We start from the raw sequence: 20468 nt of genomic DNA on the forward strand, positions 1-20468 counted from the left end.
AGCTCTTTTATGTTTTAGAAACAGGTGGTAAGGATCACACTTTCTCTCACCTAATTTTCAGAACGATCTAGGTTCATAGCAAGGCACAGCGAGGGAAATGGTTATGTTAGGCAAAAGCAAGAATGAGGCTACAATAAAAAGAACATAGTGGACGAGAACACTAACAAGCAATGTGTCCAATAAGGGTGGATCTTTAGAACAAAATAGTAGGTGCTGAGGACCTGACATCTGTGCTGTGTAGGGTTTGGGTAGTTCACTTCAGATTCACTCTAATCTGTTCTGCCCATTAGCAGTTGGAGCTCATTACACATGCTCTTGGAGCACCTCTTCGGGCTTGGTTTCATCTTAAAGGAGCTTTGAATGCCAAGATCACTCCACAATGGAAATCAAATTGAATAGAGTGGGGATGTTTGGAAGATTTGCTTTAAAAACACACTGCTAATCTGAACTACAGTGCTAGTGTGGAGGCCTTAAATTGCACAGTGAACTGATTTCAGGTCCACACAGCTAAATGCAGTTTTTTATAGATATCACAGAAAAGAGTTCTAAAAATATACAATTTTTTTTTTGGGTTGTGATGAGTTTAAACCCAGTGTAGGGAGAAATGTAAGAATAGGGGATGAGGAGAAGAGGCTTGATTTAGCAGCTGGCAAAAGCTGGCAAAGGTGGCAGAAAAACGGTAGCAGCTGGTATCATGTAAGGTAGTAGATCTGATAGGTTAGGAAATAGCTCAGAGAAATGACCAAGGTGATAAAAATATGCTTTACTGAATAGACTCCAAGTAGAGGTAGCTGTTATTAGGAGGATTAATTAGTAGGATATTTCACAGTCAAAGAGCAGAAACTTAATTTAGCTGCATCACAACAACAATTAAATAAATCCATGTAGGCTTTTCCCTGACAAATTATAACCCTTCAATTTACAGGCAAATTGCTGGATACATACAAATTTGCTGCATTACAAAAAATGGATGATCCATCAGAGATCTGCCTGTCTGAGGAGATACCAATTTCCACCATTCCTCACAAAAAATACGTAAGAAATATCTCCCTGGCTTTTCTGCCGTGGTTTTGTAAGATTGACTTCCATGAAAAAAGGATAAAGTAAAAATTTTTATAGTGTCATATGAGAAAGAGAAGGAATTCTTTGCATTAAAACACTTTTTGAAAAAGTCCCATGGGCATTATTGGAGCTGGCTTTATATTTCCAATGTAAAGCTACCAGCATTTATCTCACAGCTTTCTGAAATTTCATGCAGAACATCACAGAAAATTCATGGGAACCAGTGAAGTTTTAAAGGGCATTTTATTGAACAACTAGAGAACTAGCATTATAAGCTGTACAGACTTGAAGACATTTAATGATGCTTCAAACATATTGTCAAATAACAGCAATCATAACAGGGCCAATCACTTACAGTCCTAGATTAAAAGAAAATCTGTGTCCTTGAAACAGGATGCATCCATGTAACTATGATTGAAAGAAGAAGCTTGGTAGCAGCAAAGAACAGAAGAGCTTTTATTTCTTGGATTTTTCAGATGTAGGAATCAAATCCTACTTAGGATGATCATGTGAAATTTTTGAGGGAAACTCAAATTTTGCACTCCCACAGAGATTTTACAAAATCGTAGAATTATTTAGCTTCAAAGGGATCTCTTCTGACCATCTAGTCTAACTCCTCTGCTCAAGCAGAGGCAGCTTTTGTCCAGGCCAATGTCTTGGTTTTGAGTATCTCATGAGTGCAATATCCACACTGAGGAGATGGAAACTCCACAATTTCTCTCGTTGACCTGCTCTTTTTTCTATCTAGGTGGTCATAAAGTCACCATATACGTAGTGGCAAGTATTTATTGCCATCTTCTAAAAAGTATTTTGCTTTACATAGAATGATCATGCTCTTTGATTCTGTTTGTACTTCACAAGAAAGTTATCTTTGCAATTCTCTGTTTCTATATATTATAAAAATTACTAGTACTTACAGAATGTCTAAAAAGTTTTCCCTTGAAATAGAGGATTTTTCTTGGTGTTTTTTTTCTTTCTATAGTAGTTTCATCTTATTTTTCTAGCAACCTAAGAATCTCTTAATTTGAACACAGAAACCATTCCTCCTGTTGAATAATTTAGCATTTGTACTACAGAGCAAACGTCAGCTGGAAGTTTTCTGAGATTTTCCTATTCTCAGAACAGAAAGACAGAGAAACATTAGTTTTGTAGCATCTCTTTAAAAAGGAAAGCAGGAATAAAGAATACAAGTTTCTGTCTCTTCTCTCAGGAGGATGCTTTTCTGAAGAAAAGGGTTGTAAATATTACTTGTATACATACTGACAAATTACTTTGATCTAGTAGAGAACTTCTGTTGGCTGTTAAGCTTTTTACACAGTGTCTCTTTGAGACCTTCTACTGCAGTATGCAGTATGATAGAAAACACAAAAGTGAAATGTTTGCTTAAAGAGGAATGATTGTTGCTATCGTCACATTGGGGATGTTTGTCTTGGAACTGAATCTTGATGAGACAGCATACTCCCAAATACAATGTTCTCAGTCATTTTTAGGGGGTTGATGGTACTGAAATAATTACTTATTTTTTGACTTAATAAGAAGTGGAATTAATTCAACCTATCAAGATCCTTCTAGGATATAATGGATTTTTATTCTCTTCTATTTGTGAATTTTTCATGCGTTTTAAGCCAGATACATATAACTAAACTGTAGAGAAAAAAAAGGCAAACAAAACAACAAGAAAATTGTGAATAGCATGAATATTATATTGTGGTTTTCACACGAGGGAAACACCACTAGGAGTAATTTTCTTTCTTTTTTTATTTAGGCCATGATCTGCTCTCAGTTACTTAACTTGGTGTCACCAACATGCAGCGTGCCAAAGGATGGCTTTGTCATTCGTTGCCAGCTTGATATGCAAGACTGCAGTGAACCAGGACAAAACAACTGCACTTGCTCTACTTTGTCAGAGTATTCAAGGCAATGTGCCATGTCCCATCAAGTGGTGTTAAACTGGAGAAAGGAAAACTTCTGCTGTAAGTTCAAATGTTTTATTCATAGGAAATTATATTAACTTTGATATATCATACATAGAGAATGATGATTAACTGGAATTTAAATTAACTGATAGAAAAGTCTCTACTGTCTTAAATCAGTAGAGAACAACAGCGGTCTTTGGCAAACCATTAAGAAGGAGAAATGTCAAAGGACAGAGAAGAAATACGAAACATAGATCCTACATCTAGATTAGTGTCTGTGAATGAGAGAAACATCCACCTAGTGAAAACTGTCTAATTTCTCAGACCCCCAGCAGAAGACTGTTCTTTCTTAGTACAGTGTTTTTAATTGTTGTACTCAGCTAATCAGCCAGTGAAGAGGCAGAACTTTCAAATGGCCTCTGAAGACTTTGAACTTTTTGCTAACAATTGCCGTCGCCCCTCTTATTCATGGGAGATTTTCAGTAATGCATTTCCACATGCTCTTCCTTCTTAACTACAGCTACTGTTGGAAGTACATAAGAAGGAAATCTTTGTTTTCTGAGCTGTATATGATTAGACTTTTTTTTTCTAAGGGCCTGTTTGTTGTCAAAGTTTTGATTCACATTTTGCAGAATCTACCAGAAATTTCAACCTATAGTCAGTGTCATATAGTAGGATTCATTGTTTTATAAAAGAACATGCTAATCATAAAAAAAATCAAAAATAACTTAAATTGATGCTATTATTTCTAAACCAACTCAGACATTAAATTATGAGTGATATAGGTCATGTCAAAAAGAGGAGCTTTCAAAATGACCTTGCTTAATACCATATTGTCCTTCAGAAACATATAATTTAATCATATTTTTATTTATCCTTTATATGAGGATATATGAGTACAGGGAGGTGATTAATGGCAGACAGCATGGCTTCACCAGGGACAATTCCTGCATGACCAGCATAGTGGCTTTCTGTGATGGGGTAACTGCAGCAGTGGGCACGGGTAAACCAACTGATGTGATCTATCTAGACTCCTGTAAAGCCTTTGACATGGCCCCCAACAACATCCTTCTCTCTGAATTGGAGAGATGTGGATTTGATGGGTGGATGGTTCAATGGGTAAGAAACTGTTTGGATGGTCATATTCAGAGAGCAGTGGTCAATCCAGATGGAGATCCATGACAAGCGGTATCCCTCAGAGGTCCGTACTGGGACCAGTGCTGTTTTAAGTTCTTCATCAATGATATAGACTGCGAGATTGAGTGCATCCTCAGCAAGTTTGCAGATGACACCAAGCTGAGGAGTGCAGTTGCCACACCAGAAGGACAGGATGTCATCCAGAGGGACCTGGACAGACTGGAGAAGTGGGCCTCTGAGAACCTCATGAGGTTCAACAAGGCCAAGTCTAAGGTCCTGCACCTGGGTCGGGGCAATCCCCATTTTCAGTACACAGTGGGAGACGATTTGATTGAGAGCAGCCCTGCAGAGAAGGACTTGGGGATGCTGGTCTATGAGAAGCTTGACATGACCTGGCAATTTGCGCTCGCAGCCCAGAAGGCCAGCTGGGCTGCATCAAAAGCAGCATGGCCAGCGGGTCAAGGGAGGTGATTCCGTCCCTCTATTCCTCTCCTGTGAGACCTCATCTGGAGTATTGTGTCCAGATCTGGAATCTTAAACATAAGAAGGACATGGAACTGTTGGAACAGTTCCAGAGGAGGGCTACAAAGATGATCAAAGGGCTGGAGCACCCTCCCGTACGAGGACAGTCTGAGAGCAGAGTTGGCCTTTTTCAGCCTAGAGAAGAGAAGAGAAGAGAAGAGAAGAGAAGAGAAGAGAAGAGAAGAGAAGAGAAGAGAAGAGAAGAGAAGAGAAGAGAAGGCTCTGAGGAGATATTATGGCAACCTTCAAGTACCTGAAGGGGGCCTACGAGAAAGCTGGGGAGGAACTGTTCACAAAGGCTTGTAGTGATAGGACTAGGGGCAATGACTATAAACTGGAGATGGACAGATTTAGACATAAGGAATAATTTCTTCACTATGAGGGTGGTGAGGCACTGGAACAGGTTGCCCAGGGAAGTTGTGGATGCCTCATCCCTGGAGGTGTTCAAGGCCAGGCTGGATGAGGCAGCCTGGTCTGGTGAGAGGTGTCCCTTCCCATGGCAGGGGGGTTGGAACTATGTGGTCCCTTCTTTAAGGTCCCTTCCAACCCTAACTATTCTATGATTCTATGATTCTCTGAATGTATGTTCATGGATATGCAATTAGTAAAATAAATTGCTTTGGCAGGAATATATTTCTCATTATCCTTTGCTTCTTATTCCGTTTCCATAATCTTTGAGATTGGCTTCAATTTATATTTTAGCATAAGAATAGTGAAATGCCGGTAGAATTGTATTCCTGAAGTCAATGGCCACATTCTATAGTCTCAACATTTTTGTTCACAAGGCCTTGAACAATTTTGCCCTCTCCACAACACCAGTGGTATATTCTATTCTCTTCTTGATATTTACATACTGGTGCCACTCTTCATTTTTTGTTTTCTATTTAACATTATGATTTATTTCATTCTTTCCTCACACTCACTGAAAACTTGCCCTAATAAGCTCCAGCATTATCCCCAGCACTTTAAAACTGCACTTCTTTTTCAAATAATTTCTCCCCTCCTCTTCTACAAGGTTATCAACCTTACATATATCAGTAACCTCTTTCATTCTTTGGCTGGTCTGCAATTGTTTTTAATCCCTCAAAACTGTAACCTCCTCATGGCATTTTACAAATTCAGATAAATATTAGTAAGGCAATGTATATATTTGCAGAACTGTACAATACTTCTTACTAATCACTGTACAATAGTAGCTTGATTTTCTCCAAGTCATAGAAGTGTTCATGTTGCCAGTAGACCATTATTGGAACTGGTAGCAAAGTGACAAAAAGCAAAGCTTTTTTTTTATTTTAATAAAAAAGGGACTGGGAACCCTTGTTACCCAAAATCAAAGCTGAGAATCAAAGAGTTTGCAAAGGAATGACAAATATACAAAGGTAATGAACTTCTTAGTATTTATTGCTTCTTTGTTATCTTCTTTGCTAACCTCCTTAATTTCCCTGCACCACTTATTTTTACACTTTCAGATAAGGAAACACCCCTGCATGAATTTATCACATAATAAAACATCTTCTGAGTTCCATATATTAGAACTGCTAGCGGCTGCATTCTGAAAAGCAGATAATACCTGAGAAGCAGAAACTATACAGAAGATCAAGAGTTATATTCTTTAAATCCTTAAAGTACTACAGAAAATCTGATTTGTGGAAGGTTATTAGGCTGCAATATAGCCTGTTTGCCATTCTTCAAGCTTCTGAAAGTAATTTCTAATAAATAAGGCATGAAAAATGAATAAAAGCTGGAGTGAATGTGGTGGTAATGATGAACACTCAGATGATTAACTGAGTATTGAGGCACAATAAGAGAATTTCACTGCTGGAAATCACAAGATCTTCTCCATCCCAGGTTGTATGTGAGAGATTCTTCACTGTTTACTGTTTAAAAACCTTAACATTTTTACTGTTTATTACAGCTATTGGAAAATGTTCTGCTAACCAAATCTATGAGGAGTGCGGTTCTCCATGCGTTAAAACCTGTTCCAATCCAGAGTACAGCTGTTCCAGTTACTGTACCTATGGTTGCTTTTGTCCAGAAGGTATAGTTTCTGTATTCAACATATCCTAAATGGTCCATACAAAAATTTTTTATATATATCCAGTAAACTTGAATAGACTTCTTAAAAATGAAGTAGCAGTGCATTTCAGGGCATTGAGCTGCTAAAACTCCCATTTCTCAGGTAATACAAGTGGAATCTTGAATCCTCGTAGTCTTCAAAGATCTTTGGTCACTATTTGCAAGAACAGAGCTGTGAAAGCATATTCCTCACTAAACTGTTGTTCATGGTGGGATAATTATGTGCTGCCTGCTTAAAGTTCTGAACTATAATAGATATTGAATTAGTTTAATTTATTTCCTATCCCAAATATCAATATAGCCTTTCAGACACCAAGAAGAGCATACCTCAGAGAAATTCTGCTGTGTTATGGTCATTTTGTAAAAACCCTTTAAAATACTTCAGTATGAACTTCCTAACAAAAATTGTAATTATGAATATCATTTGCACTGTTTCTTGAAATGTCAGAACTGAAATATCCTCCAAAGTTACTGTGATGTAGCTATTTGCATCAATATCATCACATTTTTATAGCAGTCAAAAGTAATGTGTTGTGAGCTATGTATTTATAAGTAGACAGTACTCTAGGAAACAGAATGTGCCTATTCTTCAAAATTCCCATGTCAATTAGAGTGTCATAGCAAATAAAAAAAATGCAAAAATAACATTCAATCTTCCTGTTATTTCAAACTGAGTTTAAATTTCAAACAAAGACAATTGTGCACAGTTACGTATAACAAAGTAGCCATATGCTGATATCACTTGTAGACAGTCTGTTTTATTTTAATAAACAATGTTCTGCACATTATATCTTAAAGTACAGGCACTGGCTGTGCAAGACTATCATTTTCAAGATAATTTTGGAAGGCATTCAGGCTGTAATATCTTTAGTGCTAAGTAAGAATATGGAAAGGTTATTTATTTTGTTTATCTTCTTTGTCAGGAACTGTTCTTGATGACATCTCAAAGAATCGAACATGCGTTAATATTAAGCAGTGTCCATGTACACTGAATGGGAAGATATATGCTCCTGGTGAGATAATGAAAGCTGCATGTAGGACCTGGTGAGTAGCAACAGGTACTTTCATGAGAGGATGGAGGGTATCCTCACCAAGCAATTGAAAAATTTATCTAACTTGTCAAAGTTAGCAACAGCAAATATGTCACAACATCTCTGAGGCCACCTTCTTTGAGAGCCACAAATCACACATTTGTAACTGAAGATGTACCTGTCTCATTGCTTGATTTATCTGTACAAATATAAATGCTCTTTCAGGCCACACAAAACAGTAGCATACAGTAGCATTTTTATCTACTCTGTGAAGGTGAAGGTAAAGTTAGTACAAAACAAACATCCAGTATTTACAGTTTACAGTCTTTCTGGCAATCTCAGCATTTCTGATTACAAAATCTGCACTGAAAACTAAATTTCTATTTTGAAAAAGAAAATAATTATTTAGGAAATTAATTTTTATTTGGATTTTTTTTTTAAAAAAAAGTGGAATAATTCTAATAAATAAAGTAAAGGGAAAATAATGGAATTTGCTCCTCAGAATTGTAACAATGAACACACTTCTCATGATTAATCTATTACTGACAATTACTATTGTCTAATATGGACAATCCATACAGGAGTTCAGCAACTTTGAATTAAGACAGATATCTTCAACTGATATACATAGACAAAGAAAATCAAAGCATAGAAAATACAGTGGAAAAAGAAATACAAATTATATCTTCCACTACTAGGAAGTAGCTGAGGTTTTAAAGCATAAAAAAAGAAAAGGAATTTCAAAACACTGGAAATGGAACTTTAGAATGTATATGTATGTTTCACTATGTTCACTAATCAATTTTGCGTGTTGATCAGCTACAGCAAAACCTCCAGACGGGAGGATCAAATCTCCTGCTAGTGAAAAACGCTTTAGTATAAGAATAACCTTATGCAGAATTTCCTGTTTTCCTCAGTAAATGTACAATGGGTCAGTGGAACTGCAATGATTTGCCCTGCCCTGGAAGGTGTTCGCTGGAAGGAGGCTCCTTTGTTACCACATTTGATTCTAGATCATATAGGTTCCACGGGGTTTGCACTTACATTCTTATGAAGGTAATTTCCTGTAGTTTAGAAACATAAAATATCAAATGGATATATTTTAATCTGCCTTTGGTTTTCTATCGCAACTCAAATTGAGGTTTTACTATGATGTACTTTTATTCCACAAATCATTTTTATATTGACATAGACTTCTCTTTTCTCTGTTTTCCTCCAGAGTTCCAGTCTGCCACACAATGGAACCCTAATGGCTGTATATGAAAAGTCTGGTTATTCTCATTCTGAGACATCACTTAGTGCTATAATTTACCTGTCTACAAAGGTAAATATTCCCTCCACAGGTTCTATCCAGCATTTCAGTAACCAGATTAGCAAAATAAAAAATAAAGTCATTGCTAGTAGCCTGAACTGAAAAAATATGGGGGATAGATAACAAAGATGTGTTCCAGTTCACAGTAAAGATCTTAGTTGTCCCATCAGCTCAGGAAGTTAGTGTGCGTTGAAAGTGAAAATTGAAAGCAATTTGAGTTAACACGTGAGAAAGAGCTTGAATCAATCTTTTCCTATTACATAGGTCATTAACAATGCAGTTGCTTAAGTTCAAGAACATATAAGTCAGTACAGATAATTATTTCTGATTCTACAACATCTGTCGTTTTTTTACAGGACAAAATTGTGATTTCTCAGAATGAACTCCTAACTGACGATGATGAACTTAAGCGGCTACCTTACAGATCAGGTGAAAAAAAGGGAATATATCTAATATCCATATTACATTGTCTGTTTTACACAACCCAGCATCTTTTCTCTCACGATTGCCAATAACAGAGGTTTTAGAGGAAGGTTAAAATCTTTCCAATTGCATTTGTCCCTCTGTGGAGAGTTTTGTGCGGAAGATTACTTGTAGACACAATACTCATATATGCATTAAAATCATTACTTTGCAATACCCTGTGCATCAAAATGTCTGTTTCTAAATATCCTTGTTCTTTTAGGAGACATCACTGTTTTCAGACAGTCCTCAATGTACCTTCAAATGTATACCACCTTTGGTTTGGAACTTGTAGTTCAAATGTCACCTGTGTTCCAGGTCTACGTGAAAGCTGGATCACAATTCAAAGGCAGAACTCTAGGTAAGATATCTAGTCCCCATGTGAAAGAAAAAAATAAAGGAAGGGTAATTTTGAAACCTTAGTCATCATCCTTTAAGGAATAAACTTTCTTCTCTTGATTCAAGGAAAAAAAACCCAACAGAAATATCTGCATTAAAACCCCAATGTGTTAACATCTTATTTTTTTTGCTAATAGCTTTCAAATGTATCAAAGAAATTAGATAGGTGACATCTTTCATGTGTAACATAATATTATTCTTCACATGTTTTATGTGTACCTTTTTCAATATGTGCTTTACTAGACACAAATAAGTCTGCATGATCCCTACATCTTTGGGCACCTGCTTCTTTGAATGCAGTTCATGATTCAATGTAAACACAATAAGCGTAGGAATCTGAAAGCTTCTCAGCTGATAAGCTCCAGATGGAAATTTTTATGTTTATTATACATCAGCTTTAGCCACAAACGCATAACCTGCATTCCAGTTATCCACAGAGATGTGGAGAGAGACTTTAGCTTTTCAAAAAGTCTGAATGTATACTCTTTGTCATTACAGATTTTATATACTTTAGAAAACACATGCAGTTGCAACAGTATTTCCTGGCCTTTCTCTTTTATGTGATGCAAAGCACTGAAAAAGCCTTTTTTCTGTAAACAAGACAAAACCTTCTGCTTTAATTTGTCGTTGAATAAAAGTGGACAATATTAACTTGAGAAGGCAGAGACTCAGTGATTGTGTACTTAATGAAGATCGTCTGGCTACATGAACCATAGTATTCATTGACACTCTGTGTAGAACTTTTAAATCAATTTTCTCACTATTATTGGATGAAACATAGACCATTGTGTACACATCCTTTAATTTTCAGCCATCCCTGACATTTCTGATCTTATTAGGTTTGTGTGGCAATTACAATGGAGACACTACAGATGATTTCATGACTAGCATGGATATTAATGAAGGGACAGCCTCCCTGTTTGTAGATTCCTGGAGGGCAGGAAATTGCCATGCTGCTTTAGAGAGAGAAACCGACCCTTGCGCTTTGAGTCAACTGAACAGTAAGTAGAAGATCCTGTTGTAAGTGATCTTTCCAGATAGCTTTGTCTGACACATCCATAACCTCTCATTCCCTCAGGGGAATGTCTCTGCTTCTCCCTCTGTACACTGTCATAGGGTAATGAGAGAGTCTGAGGGAAGGAGAGAGCAAAATAATTGAACATCATGAATTCTGTCCCCAGGAAGACATTTCTGATTTCTGGAATATATATCTAGTAAGAGCTTATTAGATCCCACTCCGGACGGCTGAAATTGGGATGATGAATGAGAAGATTTTGGTGACATTTCCAGTGACATTGCAAAGTCCGTGGATGTCTTGGACATGCGTATCAGTGCTGTGACAGAAATCCAGGCTTTGCCATTCATCTTGAAAAAAGAAAAAAACAAAAAAAAATACCCTATAGTCTTCAATCTAAGCTAAGAAATTGTCATTTTGTTCAATCCATCATCACCAAAAATCAGCTAGAGTAGTGTGGTAGTACTCCAGGTTGTTTTACCTTTCTTTTTTGGGTTTTCTTTCATTTCTTTTCTCTAACTTTCTCTGTTTAATGTCCATTATTTACTTTCACTAGAAATATCTGCTGAGACTCATTGCTCCATTCTTACCAAAAAGGGTACAGTGTTCGAGAAATGCCATGCTGTGGTCAACCCTATTCCATTCTACAAGGTAGGAAATTATGATAGACAGTGTATAGAGGGAGTCCAAATATGGATCAGAATGTATTCATATACAGTATCCTACTTATTTTAATCAGCAACACATGGAAGCTAATGAACAACTGTGTTTTTTAAAATTATGTCTCCTCCACACTAAAAGTCTATTTGTTCATGGGCACCAGTCTGGCAATTAGTAGACGTTTTTGTCATGCTGCAGTTCTCCTCATTGACAATGTTAACTATGCAAAGTATTGATTTTCCCATGTGCATAATCAAGTTCATTATATTTGACAATCTCCACAAAACATTTTGAAAATTAAAAATCAGAAGCAGCAAATAAACAAAGGCATTTTTAAGGTACTAAGTATATTTAACTCCTGTCAATAAGGCAATTAATCTGATGTTTTTCATCAGTTTTAGTTATGCGATAATAGATATTTTGCATGGCTTACCTCTGCAGTTCAGCATGTTTAGCACTTCCAAATGTCTGTTCCCCAGTAACTTAGTACTCAATGCGTATTGGGTTTCAGAGATGTGTCTACCAAGCCTGCAATTATGAAGAGACTTTTCCTTATATTTGTTCTGCTCTTGGATCCTACGCACGAACATGCAGTTCAATGGGTTTAATCCTTGAGAACTGGAGAAACAGTATGGACAATTGTAGTAAGTAACTGAATCAACCTTAATAATTTGCTGTCAGATGAATGCAGGCATACAGGCCTATCTGTTTCCATTTAGAATATTTCCATATTTGATTCACCTATGACAAACGTGAATAACAGCAAGAATGTATTTTAGGACTACTTGTCAGTCATTGGAAAATAACTACTAACTGCTCAGTGGGCCTACCAGCAGTTATAAAAACCGTATTCCCAGGAGCTGCTGGCTTCACAGATGTGTCATAACACAACAGAAAACATAAATGGTAAAGCAGTATTCGAAACAGTGTCCAAATCATCCTGAGAGTAATGAGGACAGTTGTGAACAGAAAGAAGAGAGCAGAAATGGGATAACAGTCATCCAGCTTTTGAATACCTTTTAGTCTGTTTCAGAAAATAATTGTTATTTTAATACTATGTGAAAAAGATTACTCATATGCTTTAAGGTGAGCATGTGAATGCTTACAGGACTTGATAATTAAATGATGGAATAGACAGATAGGTGAAAGTATACTGTAACATTAGGTAAGAAAGGACTAGGAAAAAATGTTTGCAGATGTGATTTTGCTATTGTGCAACTTAGATGTAGGCACAGGTTTCATAGTTACTCAAAAATACATTGGTATTTCCACAAAGCTTCTCCTCGCTTTATTTCATTCCAAGGCACACAAAGAAGCAATAAGATATTTAACCTTGATAAAACTTCCTAACAGCTATGTGGTTGGTGGTAAGCCTTGGTCTGCAATATTTTTTGCTAAAGTTCCACATCGGCAAGACAAGAAGCAATAGGAAGCATTAAGCATTGAAGCTGTTAATACAATATATGCAGAACACTATGAGCACAGTCATCTTTCACAAGGAAGAGGATAGCAAATTAAGTTTAACATACTTCCTTATCTTGTTTTACAGCCATTACTTGTACTGGCAATCAAACATTCAGCTACAACACTCAGGCATGTGAGAGGACATGCTTGTCACTTTCCAACCCAGCCCTGGAATGTCATCCAACTGACATCCCTATTGAAGGCTGCCATTGTCCTAAAGGAATGTATTTGGACCACAAGAATGAGTGTGTTCCTAAATCTCATTGTCCCTGCTATTTAGAAGATAGAAAGTACATCTTGCCTGACCAGTCTACACTAGCTGGTGGGATTACCTGGTAAGTATGTCAAGTTTAAAGACTAACAAGCAATAAAAAAAAATGGAGATGAGGGGTCTTAACGTGTCCCTGTTGAGGTTTAACAAGCAGCTAAGCACTACCTGAGTGCTTGCTTACTACTTTTCAGCCAAATGAGGGAAAAATATCAGAAGCACAAAAGCAAGAAAACTTGTGGGTTGAGATGAAGACAGTTTAATAATTTTCTTTATTATTAATGAGCAAAAATAAGCTCATTTAATAAGTGAAGTGGCATGCACAATCAAAGCTAAGTAAGGAACTAACTCACTACTTCCTGTCAATAGGCAGATGTTTAGACATTTCCAAGAAAACATGACTCCAAACGTCCCTCCTTCCTTCTTCTTTAGCTGAGCTTTTATTGCTGAGCATGATGTTATACAGTTTGGAATAACTCTTCGGTCAGTTTACGTCAGCTATCCTGGCTGTGCCCCCTTCCAGCTTCTTGTGCACCCTCAGCTTACTGGTAGGGCAGCAAGAGAAGGAGAGAAGGCTTTGACACTGTTCAGCAACAGCTGAAGAAAATTAACTCTTTTGTAGCCAAAACCAGTACAGCATCCTTTACTTTTAATAGTTAATATTTATTTTTTAAGACCTGAGATTCTTAAACAAGCACAAAGCATTTGACTTACCTTAAGTTTGGAAATGTTAAGTTAAAAATTAGAAAACAGTAGGTAAGATATGATTATTCCTTGTAGAAGATTTGGCCAACAGCATCTAGCTAGCTATATACAAACCTCAATAATGACTTGATAGGCCACCTAGTGAATGGCCTACTACTGGCTTTCAAAACTGATGTTACTCCATACTACAAAAAGCAATGAGAGGTAAGTTGACTCTCATTCCATTTTGAAACATGGAGAGAAGCTAGTAACATAAATTAAACATTTCCAATAGCAAGAAATAAAATTTCTTTCTTTGCAGACAATTGTATTGAAAGACCTTTTTTTTTCTTTCCCTAGCTACTGCATTAATGGGAGGCTAAGTTGCACAGGCAAACTTCAAAATCCTGCAGGTAGGGGTCTGATACAGTTAGAAATATATTGTTTTCTCATGTGTTGTAAAATTGCTACTTCATAATCTCTCCAATGTTTACTTTTTTCCTAGAAAACTGCAAACCTCCTAAGAAATATGTGTCATGTTCTGGCAGTTCAGAAAACAAATATGGTGCTGCTTGTGCCCCCACCTGTCAGATGCTGGCTACTGGAATTGAATGTGTGCGTTTCACAGCTCTGGAATGTTTAATCTCTTGAAAGAGGAAGAAAGTTCTAGTTGTTACTTAGAATTTGACCACATTCTTTCTAGTGAAAGGGAATATATCTTCTAACATGATAAAAAACATGGACCCTAAAAATTTAAATATATTCAACAATGGACTTCTTAAATGGACTTCTGTTGTACTCTGTCTGAAAGATGAGTAGCAATAAAAGATAATTTTTTTCAGAGTCTTCCAGTATGTCTAATATCTCCAACTTCAGTGAAACTGGTTCATTGACTAGTATATTACTATGAGGAAAATCATAAAAATAAGATCAAGTAAAAACTAAATCTTAGCACAGGTTGACTCTTGACACCATTCGCATACAAGTTAAAACTCTCATTTTTCTTTTTGTTTTACAATCTGTTGATCTTTACCAGATACCTACCAAATGTGAATCAGGCTGTGTCTGTTCTGATGGGCTGTATGAAAATCTTGATGGCAGGTGTGTTCTAGCCGAAGACTGTCCATGTGAATATGGTGGTCTTGCATATGGAAAAGGTGAACAGATTCAAACAGAATGTGAAATCTGGTAAGAATCAGTCTTTCATTGCAGAACCTCTGTTTCTCTAAACTGTACAACTATGTAATAAAAGTGTTTCATTGACAGGAGAGTAGAAAATGGCAACAACTGAATGAAAGAAATGTAGTGACAAAGCACAGAGGTGATAAAGAGAAGCTTAACATTTTACAATACATATGTATAGATCAAATAGTTGTGGTACTGACTTCAGGGATAATTTCTGGCATATGCATATCCAGGAATAAGGGCATCCAGTAGGACCTGTATACTACATAAGGTCAAAGATTAACACCTTCACTATATAAAGATGAGTCACAATCTTCCTTCTTTTCTGTAAGTAAAAGCTACCCTCGTAAAGATTGTTTCCATCTCTTTAACAGCATTCTCGAAGTACTTTGTTCTCTTTCCAGTTACTAATTTAGCATTAGAAAAAACATCATCATCACCCAAACTACATAGAAGAGCAACATCGATTCCAATGAAGAGCAAAAATAAATGAGTTTTGTATTCTTCCTTTCATGAAAAAAAGAAAGCAAAAATTACTTAAGATTTCTTCTTTATCATATATTAATTCTTTAGATAGTCCATAACTTTTAGTTATGGTTCTTACTTTAGTTGTAACTCATTCACTGTGTACACAAGTCTATTAAATGAACATCTTATCTATGAAAGTGCATGTTTTGAAAAAGAGGTAGATGAAGGTGGGTTTTCTTTGAAATCTAATTATGCTTTCTCTTCTTACTCCCAGCACTTGCACAAAAGGCAAATGGAAATGTGTTCAGAAATCGAAGTGTTCCTCAACATGTAGTCTGTATGGAGAAGGCCACATTACCACTTTTGATGGACAGCGTTTTGTGTTTGATGGCAACTGTGAATATATATTAGCTATGGTAATCTGCCTCTTATTGCTTATTTTGGCAGTACCTTGAGAATCTCAAGTATCTTAAGAAATAGCTTGATTTAAATGGCCATTGAAAACATCCTGAGATGCATCTATAACCAATACAGAACTTTGAATCTTTATAAACACTTAATATGGTTTTATATTTTGTTTATTTCCATACTTCAGATGAAAAGACTTCTCAAAAAAACATTTTTTTCATGAAATTATGACCAATTTTAGATTTAAAACCATGTTTAAGTAGTCATTGATACATATGAATTCTGTTCCAGCCAACTATATTGTTTAGGTGAGGTCAGTTTGACTACCAAATCAGATGTCATATACCTCCTAAAACAGGCAGAAAAAGAGTCATAATGTGCTTAAACTTTCTTTACTTTATTATGCTTTTGTGTTTTAAGTTGGAAGGCTACAGACTCAGAATCTATTGGGCTTTTGTTATTTTTGGGTTTTGTTTTTATTTTTCTAGGATGGCTGCAGTGTAAATAGACTTGTTTCCTCTTTCAAAATTGTCACTGAGAATGTCATCTGTGGGAAATCAGGGGTTACATGCTCCAGATCCATCAGTATTTACCTTGGGGTAAGATCTTAATTCTGCCGTTATATAGCTGAATAGTTATTTTAAGCCCCAGTTTCCTTCCCTTTTGCAAGGTTTAGCTGGCTTTTAAGTGATGTCTTGTAAGTGAAACTATGTGCTAAACTTAGATCCTCAGTTTTAATAGGAATTGGCATCAGCTTTTTATCCACTCTCATGATACTGTTTCAGTTCCAAAGCTTCTTGCCTACAAAGAAGCCATAAAATTTTGTACTTTACTGAGTCAGCTATAAACTGCTTGGTCAAAAGATAATGATACCCTGACCCCTCAACCTCAGGAAAACAATATTATAAAATTGAGGAATTCTTACGATTGATAATAAGCAAAATTCAAAATATATACAAAGCTTACTTGAGAGATATCCACGAAACTATGGCAATGGGCAGTTATTCACAATTCTACTGCTGTGTGACGGCATTCAAAATTGGGTAAGTTTTACTGTTCTCAGTTCTATAGGACGGCAATGTCCAGTAGCATCTGATCATCATAGAGTCCTTCATTATCAGACAGAGAGAAGAATACAAACAAATGAGATTGCATCCCAAAAAACAGTCGCTACAAATGGTACACATTTCCCACATTGCTGACTAAAGTCTAGCAGCCGCAGCTGGTCAGTGTTGTGGTGAAAAAAATTATTTGCTTAGTTTGATAAATGCTCCAGACAAACCTCTCTGTTGATTATCCAGACATTGAAACACTCTGATACAATAGAAGTAAAGGTGTAAGAGTAGCATGAGAGTAGGAGACAGTAAGAGCTCAAGACAGATATATATTTTCTCTGTAACTTTTTGATCACTCTTAGGAAGACTTGAAAACATACTTTCTCTACTTTGCTGGCTGCATGTAGATGAAGATATTACTCCCACCAAATGCAGTAAGAGTGCTAGGACACCTAACGAGTGTGGAACAATGGCAATTTTTTTTTTCCAGTGAAGATTTGCACATGTATAAAAATAATTCCAAGGGTATAAAAAAGGCCGTAGAGCAGAGCAGAGCAGAGCAGAGCAGAATAGAATAGAATAGAATAGAATAGAATAGAATAGAATAGAATAGAACAGAACTGAACCGAAACTTCAACTCAAGCAGGTTGCTAAGAACCCCATCCAACCTGGCCTTGAATGTTTCCAGGGATGAGGCATCTACCATCTCTGTGAGCAACCTCTTGCAGTGTTTCACCATCATCATCGTAAAAAATTTCTTCCTTAGATCTACTCCGAATCTACCCTGAATCTACCCTCTTTTCATTTAAAACCATTACCTCTTGTCCTGATGCTACAGGCCCCGCTAGAAAATCTGTCCCCATCTTTCTTATAAACCCCCTTTAAGTACTGAAAGGCCATAATAAGGTCTCCTTAGGGCCTTCTCTTCTCCAGGCTAAATGACCCCCAGCTCTCTCAGCCTGTCTTCATAGGAAAGGTGTTCCTTCTCTCTGATCATCTTCATGGACCTAGTCTGGACCCACTCCAACAGGTCCATGTCTTTCCTGTGCTGAGGGATGGAGTGCTCCAGGTGGGGTCTCACCAGATCAGAGTAGAGAGCAGAATCACCTCCGTCGACCCTCTGGTCACGCTTCTTTTGGTACAGCCCAGGATATGGTTGGCTTTCTGGGCTAGGAGCACACATTGCCAGCTCATGTTGAGCTTTTCACCCACCAGTACCCATAAGTCCTTCTCTGCAGAACTGTTCTCAATCCTTTCATCCCCAGTCTGAACTGATACCAGGTGTAGTCCCGGCCCAATGGCAGGACCTTACACTTGGTCTTAATCAATGTTTTTGAACCATGATGAATGCGTAGGCCCTCTTCTCAAGCTTGTCCATGTCCCTCTGAATGGCATCCCATCCCTCAGGCGTGTCAGCTGCACCTCTCAGCTTGGTGTCGTCTGCAAATTTACTGAAGGTGCACTCAATCCCACTGTCTATGTCACTGATGAGACTAAACAGTACTGGTCCCAATACTGATGTCCCCTGAGCGACACCAGTTGTGACTGGTCTCCAGCAGTGGAGTGGCACAGAGCCATTGATGACTATGCTCTGGATGCAACCATCCAGACAATTTCTTATCCAGCCAACAGTCCAATAATCAAATCTATATCTCTTCAATTCAGGGAGAAAGATGTTGTGGGGGACAATTTGCACAACTGCAGGTAGATGGCATCCATAGCTCTTCACACGCCCAGTGGTCCAGTCATTCCATCATAGAAGGTCACTAGGTTGGCCAGGCAAGACTTGCCCTTGATGAAGCCATGCTGGCTGTCTTGAATCACCTCCCTGTTCTGCATGCTTTAACATAGTTTCTAGTAGGATCTGCTCTATGATCTTCCCAGGGACAGAGGTGAAGCTAACAGGTAGGTAGTTCCCAGGGTCCTCCTTTCTACCCTTTTAAAAATAGGTGCCAAGTTTACCTTTTTCCAGTCTCTGGAGACATCACCTAACTGCCATGACTTTTCAAAAGTAAGTGGCAATGTCAAGACAGTCTCATCTCATAGCATAGTGTCTCATCTTCAACAATGTGACTCAGAGTAAGGAAAATACTGAAACTTGATAAGTTATAACATGCAAATAAATTTTCTTCCAGAATTTAACATTCATACTGAGAGATGAAACCTTCACTATTTCTGGGAAAAATCCTGGAGTGCGATACAACGTGAAAAAGAATGCCCTTCACCTGATGTTCGACGTCATTATCCCAGGAAAATACAATATGACCCTTATCTGGAATAAGCACATGAACTTCTTCATCAAGATCTCCAGAGAAACACAGGTACTGCAGAACAACTTGCTCAGTAATTCAGATTGAACTGCACGTTTGATGACAGTTTCCTTGACTCTATGACTGCAAAGATTTTTCAGAGATGCTACTAGTATTGCATTTTCATCATTATCCATGTAACAGCAAAGATTTTCACTAGAGACTGACTTTTAAGATGTTACTGCATTCAGGGAATTTTTGAGATAAGTGCTTGTGTTTTATACAACTGCATGGTGTAAATAATGACAGTTTACCGTTTAGAGGAGAAACACATCCATCCACTGATGAACAGAACCTCATGCACAAGATGAGAGAGTATTTGTAGATCACATTCACTGCTAAAGCACAGAAAACTGCCAGTAACCAAAAGGAGGGTGTGTAATTGTAACTTGTGGAACTGACATTGCTGCTTTCATTAAAACTAGGAAACTATATGCGGTTTGTGCGGGAACTATAATGGCAATATGAAGGATGATTTTGAAACTCGAAGCAAGTATGTGGCATCAAATGAATTGGAATTTGTCAATTCTTGGAAAGAGAATCCTCTCTGTGGAGATGTATACTTTGTAGTGGACCCATGCAGCAAGAATCCTTATCGTAAAGCATGGGCAGAAAAGACATGTTCCATCATCAACAGCCAAGTCTTTTCTCCCTGTCACAATAAGGTAAGAATTGAATTGGCCTTCTTTTTATTTACAGTCATAATCTATATACTTCCAAAATGCTCACACTCCAACACTTGATTTTCTCTTTTCCAAAATGTTTCAATAAAATATATTTTAAAATATATGGCTATGTTTTAATAAAAGATATGGAAAATGTTCTATGCCTGTCATTTACGTAAATCTTGATATTGTCTTATTTGTATTTCACCAGCCCTTCTGTAAGCACAAAAGCTAGATATGGCATTAAATGATTAGCTAAATTTAGTAGAGTAGAGAAAGGATTAAAACTTAAGTATCAGAAATTAGTCAGTCTGTTGATGATACCTGATACTGATCAATGCATTGTTTACTCTTTGGAAACCATTTAGCC

At 37.1% G+C, this 20468-nt stretch overlaps 1 protein-coding gene across 1 annotated transcript in view; it reads left to right on the forward strand.

The window, feature by feature from the left end:
- The window catches only part of MUC6 (mucin 6, oligomeric mucus/gel-forming), a 57089-nt gene that overhangs the window by 10241 nt on the left and 26380 nt on the right, over positions 1-20468 (forward strand). The window contains exons 6-24 of the mRNA XM_054068124.1: positions 926-1035; positions 2828-3035; positions 6553-6675; positions 7637-7757; positions 8662-8800; positions 8964-9068; positions 9413-9485; positions 9742-9879; positions 10757-10918; positions 11489-11583; positions 12104-12236; positions 13142-13391; positions 14369-14421; positions 14514-14623; positions 15045-15196; positions 15936-16077; positions 16558-16668; positions 19260-19445; positions 19859-20098. Of these exons, the coding sequence (XP_053924099.1) occupies positions 926-1035; positions 2828-3035; positions 6553-6675; positions 7637-7757; positions 8662-8800; positions 8964-9068; positions 9413-9485; positions 9742-9879; positions 10757-10918; positions 11489-11583; positions 12104-12236; positions 13142-13391; positions 14369-14421; positions 14514-14623; positions 15045-15196; positions 15936-16077; positions 16558-16668; positions 19260-19445; positions 19859-20098 (2651 nt within the window). The remainder of the gene's footprint in view (positions 1-925; positions 1036-2827; positions 3036-6552; positions 6676-7636; positions 7758-8661; positions 8801-8963; positions 9069-9412; positions 9486-9741; positions 9880-10756; positions 10919-11488; positions 11584-12103; positions 12237-13141; positions 13392-14368; positions 14422-14513; positions 14624-15044; positions 15197-15935; positions 16078-16557; positions 16669-19259; positions 19446-19858; positions 20099-20468) is intronic.

This window comes from Cuculus canorus, chromosome 5 (assembly GCF_017976375.1).
Source record: "Cuculus canorus isolate bCucCan1 chromosome 5, bCucCan1.pri, whole genome shotgun sequence".
NCBI lineage: Eukaryota > Metazoa > Chordata > Aves > Cuculiformes > Cuculidae > Cuculus > Cuculus canorus.